The sequence below is a fragment of the Petromyzon marinus genome, chromosome 15 (genome assembly GCF_048934315.1).
Source record: "Petromyzon marinus isolate PM22_M1 ecotype Great Lakes invasive population chromosome 15, UKy_Petmar_22M1.pri1.0, whole genome shotgun sequence".
Classification (NCBI taxonomy): domain Eukaryota; kingdom Metazoa; phylum Chordata; class Hyperoartia; order Petromyzontiformes; family Petromyzontidae; genus Petromyzon; species Petromyzon marinus.
The window spans coordinates 1840519-1863897 of record NC_133681.1 but is presented as its reverse complement, the minus strand read 5'-3'; the positions used below and the strand labels follow the sequence as shown (position 1 = coordinate 1863897).

Genomic DNA, 23379 nt, shown 5'->3' with positions numbered 1-23379 from the left:
CTTTATGTGGAGCGACGGACCTGGTAGCTTCCACACAGCGTTACGCAACCGATCAAAATATAATGCCGCTCGACTGATTCGGAGTGAGACCTCTGCTGTCAAACCGGAGCCGGTCATGAGCACACTGCCCAGGTATGGGAAACTCTCCACTCTCTCCACAACTGCTCCATCACCAATTGGGAGTTGTGGGGGTGGAGTGTCCGATGGTACAAAATACCCACGCAGGTGCTTAGATTTGGTGCGGCTGATGGTAAGGCCCCACCTCTTAGTGGCACGCTCCAGGTTCAGCAGCAGCGCCTCCAACTCCTCCACAACCGCTCCACACACACACACACAGACACACAAACACATACCTATACGTACAGACTCTGCAGATCATGGAGAGAGCGTACAAACGCCACACGGAGCAATGCGCCCGAGTCGGGAATCAAACCGATGCACTTCTCGCTGTGATGCACGAGCCGTTGGCACAGCACGAGCTGCGAGCAGGCTTACCCCAACCCCTCCGTAACCACTCCCTGTCACCATAACTAACACCAACACTTTTCATAGCCACACTCTCGAAGTTTAACCGCTATCATTCCATGTACAAAATGGTTAACCAAAGCCTGTCTTCGCCAGGCAAAAGTTAAAGAAATATGTTTTGTTCATAGTTGCATTCGTTGTTATCGCCAAATTTCAGTAAATAAAAAATTGTTAAATCTCACAAATCTAGCAGTCCGCTTGATGGTGCGAGTTGTAATTACTGGCGAAACGTCGTACAACTCAGATTGTAAATGTTGTGGATTTACTCTCCAACACACCGGCGTGCTGTACTAGTGACGAATTGGCCACGTTCTGTTTACGTGACACACCCCTTACTAATCGGCTGTGTCGGGTGGTGGCGGGTTTAACGACACATTTATATATTTACGCGATCTAAACGAAAATAAACTTTATTATGGATGATATTGGTCGCAAAAGCCTTCTACGTGTTAAAAAGAATAGAGATTTGTGTAAAATAATGTTTAAGTAACGTTCCACTAAATAAATCTGACACTGAGTACTGTATATATGTCATTGCATATGTCATGTAGTGACAGCTGTATTAAACTTTAAATGTTTTAAAAATATAAATATTAATTGTCCATTTGTCTACGATCAGACACTAACTACTCCAAACATTTTTATGTTTCCCCAAAAAACACAGAAATTGTTGACGACTTCATTCAACTTCTTACATTTAAAAACGAACACATAGGAAACCGATCAATTGAAAGATCCCGTTCATTTCTCATTAGAAAGAACAACAATGCATGAATTTAATATACTGTGAGGGGAAGCTCTCCTATCTTTTATAGTTTTCGAATTATTCAGATTTGGAGATCATAAAATGCGGATTTTGTCATTCAAAACCGCTTGAATCCGATATATCTGAAAAACAATAAAAAAAATATAGAATGGTTATCGCTTTAATTGTATTTGCTGTGTAACGCGCTGTCAAACGATAACACCCACAATCTTATATTTGGAACGGTTTCTGAATGACACCACGCACACACTTGTTTATTTATTGCGCTGAAAATCGAGATTTAGGGGGGGTCTTAAAATAAAAAAAATCTGGGATTTTCAGATTAGTCATGTTGTGTGTGTCCTCAAAGGTACCGATGTACCACATTTCAGCTTTTTACCTTGTCGGAAAGTGCCCCCCGAGGTTTATTGAGATGTACAAACTAAGGTCTTATATAGATTACTGTTGTAAAGCGCATTGTATACGTATAACTCGAGATGAGACGAGATGTTATCATTATTATGACATATCTGGTAGAGACGTCTGACGAGTGTGGAAGAGTAGGCCAAATACCGTGGAGTGTAGGTCACATCCTGTCGGCATAGGCGTGAGCAAGCATTTGCAGGGGCTGCGCCTTTGACTGTTAATGTAACCCCCGCCTCCCCCACTGCAATATAATGGCGGGCGGAGGTTGTGCAGACAGAAAACAAAGAAGAATGAAATCTGTTTGGATTATTGTACAGCGCTCGGATCGCCTGCAATCGGAAATGATCAAAGGGATTGTGAGCTGGGGGGAGGGCGTGAGGGGGCGTTGGGGGGGGGCATGGGGGGAGGGGGGCATGGGGGGAGGGGAGCGTGGAGGGAGGGGGGCATGGGGGGAGGGGAACGTGGGGGGAGGGGGGCATAGGGGGAGGGGAACGTGGGGGAGGGGGGCATGGGGGGAGGCGAGCGTGGGGGAAGGGGGGCGTGGGGGGAGGGGGGCGTGGGGGGAGGCGAGCGTGGGGGGAGGGGGACGTGGGGGGAGGGGGGCATGGGGGGAGGCGAGCGTGGGGGGAGGGGGGCATGGGGGGAGGGGGGCGTGGGGGGAGGCGAGCGTGGGGGGAGGGGGGCGTGGGGGGAGGGGGGCGTGGGGGAGGCGAGCGTGGGGGGAGGGGGGCATGGGGGGCATGGGGGGAGGCGAGCGTGGGGGGAGGGGGCGTGGGGGGAGGGGGCGTGGGGGGAGGGGGACGTGGGGGAAGGCGAGCGTGGGGGGAGGTTTTTTTTCTTTTGTAAAGGGCGACCTGGGATTTAGAATTTCATTGATGATGATTTTGATGTCGATGTTGATGATGAAGATGGGAAAGCTGCTGCTGCCTTCCCGCTCATCAGTAATTCCTCCTCCTGGCTCCTCTGAGTCGTTCCCTTTCTCTCCGAGTCGTCCTCTCTCTCTCCGAGTCGTCCTCTCTCTCTCTGAGTCGTCCTCTCTCTCTCTGAGTCCTCCTCTCTCTCTCTGAGTCGTCCTCTCTCTGAGTCGTCCTCTATCTCTCTCTAAGTCATTCTCTCTCTCTGAGTCGCCTCTCTCTCTAAGTCGTCCTCTCTCTCTCTCCGAGTCGCACCCTCTCTCTGAGTCGTTCTCTCTCTCTCTGAGTCGTTCTCTCTTTTTGACTCGTCCTCTCTCCGATTCATCTCTTTCTTTGAGTCGTACTTTCTCTCTCTCTCCGAGTCACCCCCTCTCTCTGAGTCGTCCCCTCTCTCTCTCTGAGTCGTCCTATCTCTCTCTTAGTCGTCCTCTCTCTCTCACTGAGTCGTCCTCTCTCTGTCTGAGTCGTCCTCTCTCTCTGAGTCGTCCCTCTCTCTCTGAGTCGTCCCCCCTCTCTCTCTCTGAGTCGTCCCCTCTCTCTCTCTCTGAGTCGTCCCCCCTCTCTCTCTCTGAGTCGCCCCCTCTCTCTCTCTCTCATCGCTCCTCACTCGCGATGACGGAGCGTTACGAGTTGAAATTCTACCAATAATAATAATGATAATCGTGGTCATAATTATTATTATCAACATAATCATATAAAGATGAAGACGACGTGAACGTTTTTTTTTTAACGAACCACCCCCAACCACCCTCTGGGCGACCCACGCAGGGTGGCGACTATTTGACCTTCACCGCGTCACGCCACCGCTCCTGGTTCCTCGAGCACGGCCCGGGCTGTGTGGCCCAGGCGGTGGACTCGGCACCCGTGCTGGCCGTGGGAGGCGGCGGAGGAGGAGGAGGCGGTGGTGGTGCCGTGTTGGGGGGTCCCTCGGTGGGGGGCGAGGGCGGGGAGGGGCGTGCCCCTGACGGGTCGGCCCCGGACGGCCACGTGCTGCTGCGCGTGTCGGGCTGCCTGCTCGAGTACCCCTACCTCGAGGTGCTGCACAGCGGCGTCCACATCCTCCTTGCGGTCAGCTCCACCACCAGCACCACCAGCACCACCACCACCACCAGCAGCAGCAGCATCACAACCACCACTACCAGCACCACAACCAGCACCACCAGCACCACAACCAGCACCACCAGCACCACCACTAGCAGCACCACCAGCAGCACCACCAGCACCACCACCAGCATCACAACCAGTACCAGCACCTCCACCAGCATCACAACCAGCACCACCAGCAGCACCAGCACCACCACCAGCAGCACCTCCACCAGCACCTCCACCAGCACCACCAGCAGCACCACCACCAGCACCACCACCAGCACCAGCACCATCACCAGCACCACCAGCACCTCCACCAGCACCACAACCAGCACCACCAGCACCACAACCAGCACCAGCACTAGCACCACCAGCACCTCCACCAGCACCACAACCAGCACCACAACCAGCACCACCAGCACCTCAACCAGCACCACCACTAGCACCACCAGCACCACAACCAGCACCACCAGCACCTCCACCAGCACCACAACCAGCACCAGCAACACCACCACCAGCACCACCACCAGCAGCAACAGCATGAACTGCACTAGCGCCAGTAGCACGAGTAGCAGCAGCAGCGCCAGTAGCGCCCGTGCGAGCCACCCGCAGACTCATCGCGTGTCTCACCGCGTGTCTCGTCCGCTTCGTTCTCATCGTCTGTCTCGTTGATGTCCCTCTCGTGTTGTTTGTCCATCTGCCCCGTGTGTCGCTGTCCCGCAGCTCTTCGGATTCGTCTACTCTTGCTACGTCGTGAGCGTCATCACGGAAGAAGAAGACAGCTGTAAGTGATGCGTCACTCCTCCCCGCGTCACTCCTCCCCGCGTCACTCCACCCCCCGCGTCACTCCACCCCCCGCATCACTCCTGCCTGCATCACCCCCCCCCCACGTGACTCCTCCCCCGCGTCACTCCCCCCCACCCCCCGCGTCACTCCCCCCCACCCCCCCGCGTCACTCCCCCGCGTCATCCTCCCCCCCGCGTCACTCCTCCCCCGCGTCACTCCCCCCCACCTCCGCGTCACTCCTCCCCGCGTCCTGCAGTGCAACGTAGCTGCTCGTTACTACGGTTGCCATCTGCCCTGGTTTCCCCTGGATCGTCCTCTTCCCAGTAAATATGCCAACGTCGGACCAACGTTCATCCAACGGTTCCAACCGATTGCCAACGTTGGCCCAACGTTACGGGGTTGTTGAGGGGACTGCTGCTGCTGCACTGGGAACAACTCTCAGTCTTCACTGGGCATTGAAAGTCCCGGTTTTTTGTCGGTTGCGCAATACCAATAACATTGCCCGACTCGCGATCTCCCCGCATGCCGTGATGTTCCCAGAGATGGCAACCCTACTCATCATGGGGTCGCCATGGCAACTGCTTTCTCAAAACAATAACCGCTGACGTCACCACGGTGCTTGTGCCAAGCTCGATGCACTTCGAGGCTGTGAAGTGTCGAAAGCACGCTGGCAGAAGGTCGCGGAACAGACCCAGGTGCCATGGGTTGACTGATTTAGTTGACTGCCAAATACAAAGACAAATATCCCCCGTATAGCCTTAGCAGACTGTTGGGGCAAGTGATGGGTGGCCAACACCAAGCCCGGCCGCTTTTGTTTCCCCAATGGCGATGTTTACACACCGCACCAGGTACTCATTTGAGGCTGAGTTGACCTAGGGGAGGCCCATTAAGGGTTCAGATAATCGTCACCGGTGTTCGTGGTCGTGAGCGGGAATCGAATTTTGGCCGCCAGGTCCGTAGGGCGGCACGCTAACCGCTGCACCACTGCTCTCCCTCCACCGCACACAGACACACACGTACACACACGTACACACACGTACACACACGGACACACACGTACACTCACCTACACCCACGTACACACACGTACACACACGTACACTCACCTACACCCACGTACACACACGTACACTCACCTACACCCACGTACACACACGTACACTCACCTACACCCACGTACACACACGTACACGCGCGCAAACTACAATTCCTGCGTGCAATTTCTACTCGAGCACCAGTTTGCTTTATTCATTTAAATCACACACAAAAAAATGAGCATCAAATTAATCGCACACAAAATTTTTAATTTGCAAACCCGAATGAGTCCGCGAGCCCAGGCAAGCGGCAATAGCCGTACTGCTGAATGAGTCAGTGCAGGGCTCTGCAATTGAAATAACAACGAGCCATTTAATCTTGGAATTCAGATTAAAAAACCCCGCCAAAATATATTTCAAGAGCCGCGATGCACTTTGGTGAACAGGAGACGGTGGTCCCTGAGTAAATAACGCAGAGTCACGAAGCAGTTCCTTAAAGAGCCGCACGCGTCTCCGAAGCCTCGTGTTGCCGACCCACTGAGCCAGCGAGAGACCCGGTGGCTCCGTCGTGGAGCGAGGTCGCTCGCAACAAGGAGGTTTTCGCGAGCAAACACCCCGGTTGGGGTGGTTGGCTCGGCACAGCATCATCACCATCATCACCATCACCATCATCACCATCATCACCATCATCACCATCATCACCATCATCACCATCATCATCGTCATCATCGTCATCATCATCGTCATCACCATCATCACCATCATCATCATCACCATCATCATCATCACCATCATCACCATCATCACCATCATCGTCATCATCATCATCACCATCATCGTCGTCGTCGTCGTCGCTCCAAAATGAGCAGCGCGTGGCGCGAAAGTCAAAAGACTGCTGTCCAATGATGATATTATACTCGCCCCTGCCGTGGTAATGCGGAATTTCCACCGCTCTCTGCGGGGCTCGATGTTCATTCGAGCAGGAAGTCACCGAGACTTGAATAATAAGCGTGGCGTCGCAAAACCAATGAAAAATAAACAAATTGTATGTATCGAGGCACGCGCCAACGGGCAGTACTCAGTGGTTGCCATCTCGCAGAGAGTGGCACGGAATTCTGGACTCGTAGAGACTGTTGTATATATAGGTGTTATGAAAATTGATGAAAATAATGAAAATTAAATGAAATTTGAGATTTGCATAATTTATCCGAAATTATGTTAATCGGTGTAATTATGCGCATAAATTATGCTGATTCGAGAGATAATTGTATTAATTTATGCGAGTGGGCGTGGTTATGATAATGCAGGTCGTTATGGATTATCAGGTCGAGCCTCGGTGACTAGGATTGTGTTATGAATTGGAATGACGCAATTAATCGTATGCAGTGACGCAGACGTTGTGAGCGTGAATGAGAGAGAGTCGATTCGACTCTGCTCTTTAATTCCGTATTATCGATAAGGATACGATTACTCTCGATTTAACATTACGAATTATGTGTGTTATGGATAAAGTGTGGTGATAGTGTGCTTATGATAGGTCCCCAGGATTCAGATCTCATACGCAGAACAATATTATGCAGGATTTCAGGAAGAATCACACACAAACCTTCTGCTTTGATCAATTTTATTTTCTAGCTAACTTTAATTTTTGGATAATATGAAAACTCTCGACCTTGGAATTTCAACACAGCGTTAACATGATACCATCACGATTGCGTTGTTTCACCTCGATAGCGGCACCTGTGGTTAATTCCCGACGCGTAACGCAATCAATCGGTTGTTGAGAGAGAGATTAAAACATGCAACTATTCTATCAAAACCTTAACCTTATAATATGTAAATTCGTGTTTAAACATTGCCCACACAGTACCACATCCATTCATAGACCTTCAAGTCAATTCGTATCACGTTGTTAACAGGACGATTGGTTATTATGCAACTCAATGACAGCAGTATTTTCCTTTATGAATTTATTATTAATGCACCACCTTGGAGTGGCACCCTTCTTGATTATCCCGATATGCGTATCGTGTGTCTTCTTTATCACTGGTTCAATTCTTTGCGTAAAGCAGACGCCGAGGTTAGCATCTCTTGTGTCCAAAATGTGTTTCCTGTGTGTTGCGGCGCGGTGGGGGAGTGAGGGGGAGAGTGTGGAGGAGGGGTTGCATACGACCGGCTGCCAGTTTCTGTCCACCGCTGGCTGGATGAGTCAGCACGACGCTCGCCGTCGTCGCGCCGATGGGTGTTGAGTGCGGGGCCGCTGCCCTCTCAGCGCTGGTGACGCGAAGTTGCGCACTGTGGCACGCTGGTGGCACGCTGCTGGCACGCGCTGGTGCCGATGGCACGCTGGTGGCGCGCTGTTGGCACGCGCTGGTGATGGTGCTGATGGCACGCTGGTGGCGCGCTCCCTCTCCTTGAAGATGCGCGAACGCGCCCGTGCTGATTCGCTGATAGCAGTTTCTCTCCACTGCTGGCTGAGCTGCTGCACGCTCTTGCTTGGCGTTGCTGGCCGCGCTCTTTCTCCTTGAAGATGCGCGAACGCGCCCGTGCTGATTCGCTGACAGCAGTTTCCTCCACTGCTGGATGAGCTACGCCGGCGCGCGCTCTTTCCGCTGCTGTATTATCTGACGCTGCGCTCGCGAGCGACAGGTCAAGTTTTTCTTCTGCTGAGTGAGCCGAGTCGCACGCGCTCTCTTTGTTGAGGTTGTTGGCGGCTCTCTGACAGCAGGTTTCCTCCACTGCTGTATGACTCAAGTCGCACGCGCTTGGTCACTGGTTTGCTGAAGTTGTTGGCGGCTGCCCAAGCTTTTCCTTCAGTTGAGTGAGTTGAGTCGCACGTGCTCTCTCTGTTGAAGTGCGCGAACGCGCCCGTGCTGGTTCGCTGACAGCAGGTTTCCTCCACTGCTGTATGACTCACTTTTGTTGATACATCGCGACTCAGCGATCCTCGCTACTCAGCGAGGCTAGGAGCCAGCCGCTCCATGCGACTGCTCGTCCTGTGGACGTCTTGACTCTTGACTTAACTTCACTGGCCTTTTGAAAAAATGCGGCTGACCGTTATATTCAAAGACAATTCTCTCTGCGCAGTGGACAAGGGGGGGGGCGGGGTCTGTGTGTGTGAGTTCGTGTGTGTGTGTACAGATGGCTCCTGCGATAACGATCTGTTTGCCCTGGCGTGAAATTCCTCTCTCGCGCTCTTCGGGAGAGACAAAGGTGGTCGGGAGCACCTATCTCTTTATACTTTCGACTTATATTTCTCAAATACCATTTGGTCCCATGTTCGCCACGACTCGTGTTTGTAACTACGTCCTCCCGACACCTCTCGGTTTACCGAGGTTCGAAATGTTATGATGGAATTATTAAAAAGAAAAATAATTTTCATCCTGAGTTTAAGAGGTCCGTTTCCAGATTGTTGGAATCCATATCCCTTGGTTCTGTAAGGTTCTATAATGGAATATCGTTTAAGGTTAACACATTATTGTTAATGTTATTTTGCAATTTCTTTAAAACTTGTTTGTCTGGTTGCCGTGTGTGGGGTGGGGTGTGTCTCCTCATCAAACACGGCTGGCTTTTCCAGATGGCCCCTTGTGATAAGGTGTAATTCCTGCTTCTCCGCGCTGTGAGAGAGACAAAGATGGTCGGGGTTGCTTGGGATATTGTTTAAACTCTTTCGTAAGTTTGCCCGTTCGCCTCATTCCTTCTCGATAACCTTTGATGTGACTCGGTATTTTGTCTCCAAGCTTTGTTTTAACAGTAAGAGTATTAAAGGTGAAAATCATTTGATAGCGAATTAATTATTGGATAATAATTCACTGATGTATCTGGTGGCCTGGTCTTGATTGGAGTGAGCGCGAGGACCGCTAACTTTAGCTCATTCTTGTTATTGCATTTTAAATTTGAACCGTTGTTTTAAAAAAAAAATAGTTTAACCCGTGGGCGTCCTCATTTCTGGCTTGCGGGAGGGCTTCCCTCTGCTTGACCGCCCTTAGGGCACATCAAACTCTTGTTCATCTGGAGATCTTCGCAGATAGCTGCTAACATCCTCGCCTCGAGAGTTTTATTATTTCTTTATTTATTAATAGCCTGTTTATGGCCGACACCTGGTTTTTTGTGTGCCTGGCTTACGGGTTTTATTAATTATTTTGTTTCGTTTGTTAAAAAAAAATATGATATATATAACGGCAAATATTATTGTTAATATCAATTTTGGAAAAGGCTCATATACAACACACCGCCCTTTTAAAAATGATCGGTGGTCTGCCACGGATTATTTTTAAAAATAAAAGAAAAATGCCTTTTCCATCTAAAACCATCGACATTCCTCGAGTTGACTGATTTTTCCTTACAACGCGCGCGTACGTGTCACAGCATGATTACATTTGAAATAAGAAAATAAAAGAACAGGAAAAAGAAAAAATAAAGGCAACATGTTACATCGGTTGTTATCAATTATTGCTACTTTGATTTTTGTTTCAGTTCCTGGGAAACACTGGATAGCGGTTTCGCGCCCGGTGGTACACAGTTTCCCTCCATTCACCTCTTTGTTTTCTGTTTACCAAGTTATTGGCAACCTTACTGCCACCTTTGGTCAAGAGTGCAGAATAATTTTTCTCATGGCCAGGTATTTTAGAGTAACCTGTGACCTTTCCATGCAACATCATCACATCGTCGTTTTGGTTCATCGTCGGTATGGCTTTAGCCAAATGAGCACGGTTCCTTGGTTCGTATCGGTAATTTTTTTTATCCCTCGCCTTCCCAGTGGGTTTATGTGGCGTGAAGCCATGTCGAGCGCCACCAGGATTAGTACACAACACGAGTTTCCGTGCTCGACTGTTGGGGTCATTTGCCTTCTCCGCAGCCATGTGCAGATTTGCTGACTCCGTACCACGATCTGATTCCGTGCCTCGATTCGATTCCATGTTTTTGCGTGTGCTGGATTTCCACACATTCCCCAATCCATCATGGATTTTTGTCTCCGTAACGCGTTTCCCTGGCACTTTTACTGTACTCTCACGCAATTTTGCGACACAATTGATCGCGTTTCCATTTACCAAACAAGCATGTTTCTCCTCCCGATCCTGTTGGTTATCATTTCCTGTTAGATCACGCTTCATGGTTAATTTTCCTTGTTCAATAGGTGTGTTCACCACGGGAGCGACTCTCGCGTTCCCCACCACATCAAAGCGTGTGCATGGCGCTTTTAGTTTTCCACAATCATGGTTCCCCTCCTGGTTCTGTTTGTAACTTCCAGCCTGCTTGATTTTTTCCAAGGGCTGTGATTTTTTTTTCAGATCAGCGGACACCTCTTTCCCTGTCATTTTCCTCTCAACCAGTGTGAGCGATTTGTCACGTGCCCATGTCACCCTCTTTGTTACAGCCAAGCCATGTGTGCCCCTTGTGTATCGTGGAATGGGGAATCGGCGTGATTCTGCTCTTGGCCTATACACGCCGTGATTCTCGCGATTATGTGTCTTTGTGTGTCGTGGCCGCCCATTCTCTATGTGCCACTGTCGACCGTAATTGTTATCTCGCCATCTGTGTGGGTAATTTTGGCCGGCTGTGTGCCGCTGCATTGGGTGAAGATATGGTCCTGCTCTTTGCTTCCACCCGTGGCGATTGTCGCAAATACGCGTCTCTGCACGCTGCGAACGCTCTCGGTCTGTGTGCCGTGGAATTGAGCACTGGTCTGACTTTGCTCGTGGTCTCCACACGTTGCGATTCTCGCAAATACGCGTCCCTGCATGCTGCGATCGCTCCTGGTCTGCGTGCCATTGTCTCGTGTAATTGTTATTTGACCACCCGTGTATGTAATTATGTTGGTAATCCGTGGGTGCTTTTTGTTTTCTGCACTGTGGGCCTGCGTGCATCAAATGCCTCACATGTTTTTTATTTTCGTCTGATAGGCTGGTTGCCTTGTCCCGTTCACTGTGTGCTGTGAAATCATTGTTTTTAGCCCGGTACAGCCAAGCCATGTGTGCCCGATCCACTATGTGGTCTAAGGAGGCTGTTTCTGGATTCAAGACCATTCCCACAATTTCTGTAATCTCTGGACTCAAAGATCCAAAAAACATAATTTTGAACCTTTTGTCACCTTCGTGATACTGATCCACATCGCCCGCATAGTACGCTCTTTTAAATCGCATGAGGTAATCCCGAGGATCCTCGTCTGCACACTGGGTCATAGATTTTGCAGCGTTAAATCCCTCAGACAGTGTTAAATATTCTCCAAACTTCCGAATCACTGCCAGGCTAAGCTTTTTAAAATCGTTCCGAACCTCGTATGGTAGCGACTTTACCCATGATATGGACTGTCCATGCAAGCTGCGTTTCAGCAAACTCGCTTTTTCATCCGTTTTCCTCAGACCCCTGATCATTGCTTCTGCTTCTACCGTTGCGATGTGAGTGTGAATGTCCCTGTTCTTATTGTGTGGATCAAAATAGGGAATTCTGACGAGAGCTTTGTCCATCAATTTCAGAGTGTTACTACCGAACGAATATTCGGAAAGTTGATCATCGTCATCCGAGTCAGATTCGGATGAGTCATTAACATCACGGTGGCGTTGCTTAACATGATTTTTGTAGTGTATTTTGCGCCTGTAACGTGGGTCAACTTTGCCCGGTGACTCCTGTTTTCCCCATGGCTCATACTTAGGTGGTTTTTGTGGGGTGTTTGATTTATATTTGTCTGGTGCGTCGTGCCTGTCGCGATGTTTGTGTCGGCCGTCTGTGCGTGGTGTGCGTTTTCCTGGAGAGTTGCCTCGGAGCTTCGGCTCCGCCCTTTCTCGCGTTATTAGTACATAATCTCCTGGTGATTTAGTTTTAATATTCTGTCTCACTCTGACTTCGGGGTTATCAGTCCCACCTGTTTCTTTTCCGAAATTTTCCTCATCCCATAATCTCTGTTTGTCTGTCTGTGCGAGAGGGTCTGAGTTCAGCGTAGCTATTCCTGATGTTTTTACATCGTGTTCGCTTTTCTCCCATTTTATCCAGTTCTTAAGCAGTGTCCCAATGTCATCAATACAGCTCCCCTTCCATGTGTCTCCCTGATTTGTTTGCTCTGTAGCAGATCGGCCTGACCTTTTTGGTACAAGTTCCCAATATCCCGCAATCCACTCAAAAATTACTCTTAATACGAGCATCTCTGGAATTTCACTTCAGAGTGCATATCAAAACAGTTGTATCCAGAATGCATCAGTTCGACTCGTGTGACTCTGGTATTCCCTTCAGAGCACGTATAAAAACACTTGTATCACAGGATGTGGTCAGTTTGACTCGAGCAAATAATCTTACTTCAACTGTCTTTGTTATACCCTGCTACTCTGGAATTTCCCTTCAGTGTGCGTTTTTTTTGTTTGTTTTACACCCGTTACAGTCACAGGGTAACGTTAGATCATAAAACCTTGGTTAATACAACAGTGATTTGTTCCTTAATTCAAGCATAAACTGTCTGCGAGAGATCCCGGACGAGCCCCCAATATGTTGTATATATAGGTGTTATGAAAATTGATGAAAATAATGAAAATTAAATGAAATTTGAGATTTGCATAATTTATCCGAAATTATGTTAATCGGTGTAATTATGCGCATAAATTATGCTGATTCGAGAGATAATTGTATTAATTTATGCGAGTGGGCGTGGTTATGATAATGCAGGTCGTTATGGATTATCAGGTCGAGCCTCGGTGACTAGGATTGTGTTATGAATTGGAATGACGCAATTAATCGTATGCAGTGACGCAGACGTTGTGAGCGTGAATGAGAGAGAGTCGATTCGACTCTGCTCTTTAATTCCGTATTATCGATAAGGATACGATTACTCTCGATTTAACATTACGAATTATGTGTGTTATGGATAAAGTGTGGTGATAGTGTGCTTATGATAGGTCCCCAGGATTCAGATCTCATACGCAGAACAATATTATGCAGGATTTCAGGAAGAATCACACACAAACCTTCTGCTTTGATCAATTTTATTTTCTAGCTAACTTTAATTTTTGGATAATATGAAAAACTCAATCTCGGGATTTGGAATTTCAACACAGCGTTAACATGATACCATCACGATTGCGTTGTTTCACCTCGATAGCGGCACCTGTGGTTAATTCCCGACGCGTAACGCAATCAATCGGTTGTTGAGAGAGAGATTAAAACATGCAACTATTCTATCAAAACCTTAACCTTATAATATGTAAATTCGTGTTTAAACATTGCCCACACAGTACCACATCCATTCATAGACCTTCAAGTCAATTCGTATCACGTTGTTAACAGGACGATTGGTTATTATGCAACTCAATGACAGCAGTATTTTCCTTTATGAATTTATTATTAATGCACCACCTTGGAGTGGCACCCTTCTTGATTATCCCGATATGCGTATCGTGTGTCTTCTTTATCACTGGTTCAATTCTTTGCGTAAAGCAGACGCCGAGGTTAGCATCTCTTGTGTCCAAAATGTGTTTCCTGTGTGTTGCGGCGCGGTGGGGGAGTGAGGGGGAGAGTGTGGAGGAGGGGTTGCATACGACCGGCTGCCAGTTTCTGTCCACCGCTGGCTGGATGAGTCAGCACGACGCTCGCCGTCGTCGCGCCGATGGGTGTTGAGTGCGGGGCCGCTGCCCTCTCAGCGCTGGTGACGCGAAGTTGCGCACTGTGGCACGCTGGTGGCACGCTGCTGGCACGCGCTGGTGCCGATGGCACGCTGGTGGCGCGCTGTTGGCACGCGCTGGTGATGGTGCTGATGGCACGCTGGTGGCGCGCTCCCTCTCCTTGAAGATGCGCGAACGCGCCCGTGCTGATTCGCTGATAGCAGTTTCTCTCCACTGCTGGCTGAGCTGCTGCACGCTCTTGCTTGGCGTTGCTGGCCGCGCTCTTTCTCCTTGAAGATGCGCGAACGCGCCCGTGCTGATTCGCTGACAGCAGTTTCCTCCACTGCTGGATGAGCTACGCCGGCGCGCGCTCTTTCCGCTGCTGTATTATCTGACGCTGCGCTCGCGAGCGACAGGTCAAGTTTTTCTTCTGCTGAGTGAGCCGAGTCGCACGCGCTCTCTTTGTTGAGGTTGTTGGCGGCTCTCTGACAGCAGGTTTCCTCCACTGCTGTATGACTCAAGTCGCACGCGCTTGGTCACTGGTTTGCTGAAGTTGTTGGCGGCTGCCCAAGCTTTTCCTTCAGTTGAGTGAGTTGAGTCGCACGTGCTCTCTCTGTTGAAGTGCGCGAACGCGCCCGTGCTGGTTCGCTGACAGCAGGTTTCCTCCACTGCTGTATGACTCACTTTTGTTGATACATCGCGACTCAGCGATCCTCGCTACTCAGCGAGGCTAGGAGCCAGCCGCTCCATGCGACTGCTCGTCCTGTGGACGTCTTGACTCTTGACTTAACTTCACTGGCCTTTTGAAAAAATGCGGCTGACCGTTATATTCAAAGACAATTCTCTCTGCGCAGTGGACAAGGGGGGGGGCGGGGTCTGTGTGTGTGAGTTCGTGTGTGTGTGTACAGATGGCTCCTGCGATAACGATCTGTTTGCCCTGGCGTGAAATTCCTCTCTCGCGCTCTTCGGGAGAGACAAAGGTGGTCGGGAGCACCTATCTCTTTATACTTTCGACTTATATTTCTCAAATACCATTTGGTCCCATGTTCGCCACGACTCGTGTTTGTAACTACGTCCTCCCGACACCTCTCGGTTTACCGAGGTTCGAAATGTTATGATGGAATTATTAAAAAGAAAAATAATTTTCATCCTGAGTTTAAGAGGTCCGTTTCCAGATTGTTGGAATCCATATCCCTTGGTTCTGTAAGGTTCTATAATGGAATATCGTTTAAGGTTAACACATTATTGTTAATGTTATTTTGCAATTTCTTTAAAACTTGTTTGTCTGGTTGCCGTGTGTGGGGTGGGGTGTGTCTCCTCATCAAACACGGCTGGCTTTTCCAGATGGCCCCTTGTGATAAGGTGTAATTCCTGCTTCTCCGCGCTGTGAGAGAGACAAAGATGGTCGGGGTTGCTTGGGATATTGTTTAAACTCTTTCGTAAGTTTGCCCGTTCGCCTCATTCCTTCTCGATAACCTTTGATGTGACTCGGTATTTTGTCTCCAAGCTTTGTTTTAACAGTAAGAGTATTAAAGGTGAAAATCATTTGATAGCGAATTAATTATTGGATAATAATTCACTGATGTATCTGGTGGCCTGGTCTTGATTGGAGTGAGCGCGAGGACCGCTAACTTTAGCTCATTCTTGTTATTGCATTTTAAATTTGAACCGTTGTTTTAAAAAAAAAATAGTTTAACCCGTGGGCGTCCTCATTTCTGGCTTGCGGGAGGGCTTCCCTCTGCTTGACCGCCCTTAGGGCACATCAAACTCTTGTTCATCTGGAGATCTTCGCAGATAGCTGCTAACATCCTCGCCTCGAGAGTTTTATTATTTCTTTATTTATTAATAGCCTGTTTATGGCCGACACCTGGTTTTTTGTGTGCCTGGCTTACGGGTTTTATTAATTATTTTGTTTCGTTTGTTAAAAAAAAATATGATATATATAACGGCAAATATTATTGTTAATATCAATTTTGGAAAAGGCTCATATACAACAAGACCCCCACCCCCCCCCCCCCCTACTCTGAATGGTCGGGGTCGTGTGTTGTGACTGTTATCCAATCTCTCTCTCTCTTGCAATGACTCCCTCTCTCCCCTTTCAATGTCTCTCTGTTTCTCTCGTTATTTGGTCTGCAGGGATTCCACATCTCTAAGTTTCTCCCCATCTCTCCATTTTTATCTCTCCCTTTCATCTCTCCCTCCCTCCCTCTCTCTCTCCCCCTGGTCTCTCCCCCTCGTCTCTCCCCCTCGTCTCTCCCCGCCTCTACCATCTCTCCTCCCACAATATTCTGCTCCTAGGGATGTAACGATTAATCTATTTGTCGATTGAACTCAGTTTTGCATGATCACGGTTCATGCTTTTGATTAAAACAAAAAACTACAGCTTGATATTAATAAGTAAATAACAGTGTATATAATTTTTTACCGTAAATGATTTTTAAAATATGTTTGTCAATCCACTGCTGATTGAAGGCCTCCCCCATTCTAGAAGCCTCATGGAGGAGGTCTTCATCCAGCAGTGGAGTGATCAAGGAGCTGTGTTATCACATCCCTATAGATTGATACCACTATCGAGATATAATCATAACCAGTGCAGTATATAGATGCCGCGTACTCGATAACAACAATCATCACAAATAAGTCTCCTGTCGTATTGTCAAAATCCATTGGATCACCGAGTGACAGAAATCGTTACATCCCTACAAACCTATTTTCACTCTTAACATTTTTTATTTTTACGCTAAAATACTTCTCCGATTTTCTTTTATTCGTTTAGTTATTTATTTCCTTCTTCCTTCCTCTCTCTCTCTGACCCAGTTGACTTCATAGGTGGATTCCATTCATACACAGCCTACCACTCCCCACAGAAAGTTTCACACTTACAGTTAAAGCCTGTCTATGTGTAAGTACCCTCTCAACTTGTTCCTCCTCGGTCCCTGCCCAGGGGCTCAGCCACTGTGGGGGTCAGGGCACCCCCTCCCCCCAGAATGCTTCTCCAGATAGGGCTAATACATTTTTTTCCACCGCAAAACCGAATTATGCCAGGGCCGGCTGCGGAGATGCAAGTATTTATTTAATATTGTTACCAGGTAAATGCCCCGCTGGGCGATATATAAAACAATTTTCAGGAACGACCTAGCTATCGAAGTGGCTTATCATCACGTGGAAATGTATAGCAGCCATACACTCTGCACGCGCGATGCTGATTCTAAATGTGGAGCGGGGGATAATCCGGAGGACCAGGAGAAAAATCCACGCGACCACAGGCAGAGAGAGAGAGAGAGACGCAAACTCGATATAAAAAAGGCGTCATGATCGGGATGGAACCCACGACCACCTTTACGCCACGCGAGGTAGTTAACATATCACAAGGGAGAGCGTGCCAGATGGCCTCAATTTCCCCAGTGTGGCTGAGCCCCTGATCATCACCACTGCCCATTCTCTGCTTCTGCTGCTGTTTCTGCTTCTGTTGTGGCGACGATTCCACCCCACTCCCTTGCGTGTCTCCCCCCCACCCCCACAGCATAGTCACTGTTAAGCAACCCGTAAACTCAGTGCCGGATTATCCTAGTAGCACAAGTCGCTACGGATGTAGTAGCTACGGATGCTACGGGCCCCGCACTTTCAAGGGCCCCGCGCTAAATGCTTTCAAGCTATCAATTCCGGTTCAGTGATTCTGCTCTTGCTCTATTACTATAGTACTATACCGCCTTCAACTTGTATGAACGACTGGGTGTTTAAGGTTATCGATTTGTCGTGTTATCTGGCTGTATAGCAAATGAAAAAATCCAATTACTTTACTATACAAGTTAATTTATGTGTTTTAACGTGTTTATTTATTTATTTAAGGCCCCTTTATAACATCATGCTACAGGCTCTTCACTCGCTTAATCCGGCACTGCTTAAACTCACGTGAGAGGCGCAACGGAACGAGTGATAATCCGGCCTCGATTGCAGTCATTTCCAAGAGGGGTTGAGCATTGACCAGGGCATGGCTCAGCCCTCCGCTGCCCCCCTCCTCGTCCCCCCCCCATCCCCCCTCCCCGCCACGTCCGATGCTACGGGGTTGGGTCAGAGCGCTGAGCGAGCATCGCTGAAATCATTGAGTTCGATTCCAGGTTTCAAGTCGCCTGTGATTAAGCCGGGTTCTCAAGTTTCATGGTCTCAGCACGGTCAAGTTAACCAGGTCGACGTGGCCACATTGCAGCTGAGATCATTCTAAATACCGGTTTGACCGTCGTGCGGCGAATATTACTCCCACGTGGGAGAAAGAAAGAACGTCAGAGGTAGCTCTGCGAGATTCACTTCTGCGGGCCGGTCTCCGGCAACACAGATGGTTGGCACTGCTCTGCGAGATTTCCGAATGGAGTCTTCATCCCATGACGTGACCCACTATCGCGGAACAATCGGAATAAATTTGGGAGAAATTTGACAAATTTTTGACGTATTATGCCAAGTATATACAATATGCTCGACAAGTAATATTTGTTGACTGCCCGATTATTTGTGAACTGTTTAAAAAAAAAAGATGGTAATTTGTTGTTGTTGTTGTTGTTGATGTGTCTCTTAAACAGCCCGAACTAAATAACGGAGGCGAGGAGGGCCCATTTGTGCGACATCTCACGGAGAAGATGAAATTGTTACCAACCACTTCACAATTCCACACACGAAGCCTGCCGCCAGCGAATAACCAGCGAATAGTGTGCGGCCACACCTGAAGAAACACGGACACGTGGAGACGGAACGCACCGTGTGCGCGCGTGTGTGTGTGCGATGTCGTCACCGCCACTTAGTGGCGAATGGCGGTTGTTGTTGTCTCCAAACTGTAAAACTAAAGACAAAGGTCCCCGCCATATAGCGTTCAGCAGACTCTGGGGGGCAAGTGCTGTTAGCGGAGCACCTATGAAGGCCGTCAAACGGCACACGAGGGGATGGGCAGCCAAAAACAACGAGAAGAGCCGCCAATTCACCACCAAAGTGGCGGTGACTTCACCACGGCGCTCGTGCGAGGCTAGGTGCGCTTTGAGGACATCGTGTGAAGTGTCCAAGACTCACTGGCGGGGGGTCACGGTACAGACCCAAGGGGCCATGGGTTGCCTGGCTGAGATGAATGGCAGATGCACCACTTCTGCTCCCGATTGTGCCAACGCCACGACCGGCCCCAATTTTAATGCTACAATGACGTCACAATAGCGTCACAATGACGTCACAATAACGTCACAATTCCATGATTTGAAACGACGCCCCTGCAGTTGTGGGCGTATTCCCTTCACACGCGGGGGAAATTAAAGTGTCGAGCTAACTTTGCGAATGTGCCGACGTTGTTATCGTTTCGGTCATTGCACAACCGACCATCGCCCCTATTGTGAGCGTGGCAAAGTTGAGATCTGACGATTGCGTAACCCAATTGGCACGGCTGGCTACGTGCGGTGCGAAAGGAAGTCCAACACACTTCCGTGCATCCGCTTGCACAAGAGGTACAAACGCTGCGTGCTCATCAACTTCCGATGCCACCGAATGGAACGCCGGTAACAATATGCACGCAAAATGGTTGACCAGTCGCTCTGTATATGTCGTACGAAAGTATAGAGCACGTCACATTATTGTTTGAAACCGATAGCCGTTTGTTTTAAGCAATATTGATAGCGATCATTATAAACAATAATGGCTTCTATCGTCGCCGTCAAGTGACGCGGAGAGAAGCCGTCCATTGACGAAGCCACATGCTCTCTTTGAGATCGTCCATTGACGAAGCCACGTGCTCTCTTTGAGATCGTCCATTGACGAAGCCACATGCTCTCTTTGAGATCGTCCATTGACGAAGCCACGTGCTCTCTTTGAGATCGTCCATTGACGAAGCCACATGCTCTCTTTGAGATCGTCCATTAACGAAGCCACGTGCTCTCTTTGAGATCGTCCATTGACGAAGCCACGTGCTCGCTTTGAGATCGTCCATTGATGAAGCCACGTGCTCTCTCTGAGATCGTCCATTGACAAAGCCACGTGCTCTCTTTGAGATCGCCCATTGACGAAGCCACGTGCTCTCTTTGAGATCGTCCATTGACAAAGCCACGTGCTCTCTTTGAGATCGTCCATTGACGAAGCCACGTGCTCTCTTTGAGATCGTCCATTGACAAAGCCACGTGCTCTCTTTGAGATCGTCCATTGACGAAGCCACGTGCTCTCTTTGAGATCGTCCATTGACGATGCCACGTGCTCTCTTTGAGATCGTCCATTGATGAAGCCACGTGCTCTCTTTGAGATCGTCCATTGACGATGCCACGTGCTCTCTTTGAGATCGTCCATTGACGAAGCCACGTGCTCTCTTTGAGATCGTCCATTGACGAAGCCACATGCTCTCTTTGAGATCGTCCATTGACGAAGCCACGTGCTCTCTTTGAGATCGTCCATTGACGAAGCCACATGCTCTCTTTGAGATCGTCCATTAACGAAGCCACGTGCTCTCTTTGAGATCGTCCATTGACGAAGCCACGTGCTCTCTTTGAGATCGTCCATTGATGAAGCCACGTGCTCTCTCTGAGATCGTCCATTGACAAAGCCACGTGCTCTCTTTGAGATCGCCCATTGACGAAGCCACGTGCTCTCTTTGAGATCGTCCATTGACAAAGCCACGTGCTCTCTTTGAGATCGTCCATTGACGAAGCCACGTGCTCTCTTTGAGATCGTCCATTGACAAAGCCACGTGCTCTCTTTGAGATCGTCCATTGACGAAGCCACGTGCTCTCTTTGAGATCGTCCATTGACGATGCCACGTGCTCTCTTTGAGATCGTCCATTGATGAAGCCACGTGCTCTCTTTGAGATCGTCCATTGACAAAGCCACGTGCTCTTTTTGAGATCGTCCATTGACGAAGCCACGTGCTCTCTTTGAGATCGTCCATTGACGAAGCCACGTGCTCTCTTTGAGATCGAGCCCTGATCCTATGCTGCCCTCTCGTGGGCTAACTTATAACTAAATATAAAATAATACTCCAACATTCGTCAATAACACTGGCCTTTAAATAAAAAAAGTACCGTAATAGGCGGCGTTTCAGGCAATGGCCCTCTGCTTCACCTGTCTATGTGCTGTGAAGAAGGACGACTGCCCGAAACGTCGCCTTTCATACTGATACTGGCCGTGTTGAGTTGTTATTGTTGTCTGTGCTTGTGCAGCACTGCCAACACAGGTACATCAGCAAAACAATTTGTTTTTACTGAACTTTCAATCTTCCAAGCAGCCCACGCAATCAGCTGATGAAACAACCAAGCCACCATATCATTGAAACAACTTGTTAACCATTGAACCAGATGATCAACCAGATGATCAACCATCCACACGAATGATCAACCAACGGACCAACTCATTTATCAACCAACTCACCAGCTGATCCACTAATCAACTGCCTAACCAATAAAACCATCCCACTGATCAACTAACCGGATGATCAACTAACTGATCAACCAAGCAAGCATTGATCAATCCACGAACGAACTAATCAATTAACGAGTGAGTCATTTTTAACGGGAACGGTGACGGGACGGCCCAAGTCCCATCGCGCCCACGTCTTCGCCAAAGACCCCACATGGAACGAACCTTTGAACACGTTTTTATTTTATTTTTTTACACGAAACGGAATCATCACGGGACGCCCGTAACAACATTGCTCCCTGGACAGAAGCTCCCTCCTCCTTCGCTCCGCTGTCCGGATATGGAACTTCCCTCCCCGATGAACATAATTGTCGGCGAGGTCACCGATCCCGGTCTGCGGACCTTCAAATGCCGCGCACGTGGACATCTCCTAACCTCACCACGCGCCTCGTAGGGGCGGAGTCTTTGAGCTGCAGTGAACCAATGATTATGCCGATAGGATGTACTCATGTCTCACATGGCTGTTGTTCACAACTGCACCCAATAACAACAACAACAAACAGCAGCTAAAGCAGCAGAAGATATCGAAATCGCATATCGATCACACAGATGGAGGCGGCTTGGGGAGATTGTCTTCCAACAATGGATTGACCAAACGCTGCTCCTCCTCCTCCTGCTGCTGCTGATGATGATGGTAATGACTCAATCGATAGACTATGCTGCTGCTGCTGGTGAAGGTTGTGGTGGCGGCGTGGGTGGACTGGAATTGTAATTACCATCTTAGGGATGCGGAATTCATGCCGAACTACTTCCCTCGTGCTATGAAGTTGGCCGAACCACCCCACGCGCCCCGCCGCGGACGCTTCGCGAGAGAGACGCGCAGAAGGCGGGGGGAGTGGCCGTGGTGACTGCACAGGCGCAGCCCCGCAAGTGCTTTCTAAAACGCCGCTGCTGGAGCGAGGGGATCCACGATAAGAAGCTCGAGGGAGCTCCTCTCTCCTCTCTCTTAAGAGGGGGGCGTGCAGGGGTGGGGGGGGGCTTTATTTGTCTTTTCACGCTGGCGAGACGTCTCGTGGAGGAGCTGGGAGTTCCCACACTCTGCCCCATCACACGCGACTTGCCAGTGCCACCACTTGGCTCCCCCGTGACTTGAGGCTTACAAGTCGATTGTGCTGACCATTGCAACACAGGGGGCATCCCTGATTAAGACTACTTAATAATAATTGTAAATGCCTGGCCTAACCCCGCCACCCTCCCCCCCCCTTCAACCTGTACATACAATGGTACATGCCGTGATTCTATGGCGTTTCAGACGTGGCTGTGGGATGTACCATGTGTAATGGGGGTGTTCGTGACACGAACTACCCATACAAGAGACCCCTTCTCACCGTATAGCCATACAGAATATTTGAGTAAGTGCTGTTAGCGAGCACCTATTAAGGCTACGACGTGGTGGTGCAGCAAGAAACCACGCCCGGCCGCCTTTGTCTTTCTATACCCAGCGCCGATGTTAAGCAATTGTTTACACACCGCACCAGGTGACTCAATTGAGGCCGAGTCGACGGAGTAGTGGGGGAAAGGGGGGTCCCAGGGCAGGGTTTTGACATCACTCGCCACTGATGTTCGCCGTGGCCGAGAATCGAACCCAGACAAATCTGGGTCTAATAGCGCGGTGCATCTCACACACATGAAAACACACACGCGCGTATTTAAAATATATACATTTAAAGTTAAACACGACTTCGCCACATTACGAACCGATTACTATTATTAGCCCGACATGTAAATTGTCTTGCATATTTCCAATTTCGTTTTGACATGTTCCTCTCGACGAATATAACAAATGATGCCTTGGCATTTTCTCTGTCGGGAGCGTGCGGCTTGGGACGGGGACGCGCCCGCGAGGGGCT

At 49.2% G+C, this 23379-nt stretch overlaps 1 protein-coding gene across 1 annotated transcript in view; it reads left to right on the top strand.

Annotated features, from left to right (window-relative positions):
• Positions 1-23326, top strand: part of LOC142924600 (sodium/potassium-transporting ATPase subunit beta-1-interacting protein 2-like) — a 27605-nt gene extending 4279 nt beyond the window's left edge. Inside the window, exons 2-5 of the mRNA XM_076067138.1 lie at positions 3311-3678; positions 4420-4480; positions 16919-17003; positions 18676-23326. Of these exons, the coding sequence (XP_075923253.1) occupies positions 3311-3678; positions 4420-4480; positions 16919-17003; positions 18676-18685 (524 nt within the window). The 3' untranslated portion in view covers positions 18686-23326. The remainder of the gene's footprint in view (positions 1-3310; positions 3679-4419; positions 4481-16918; positions 17004-18675) is intronic.
• Positions 23327-23379: the final 53 nt, after the last annotated feature.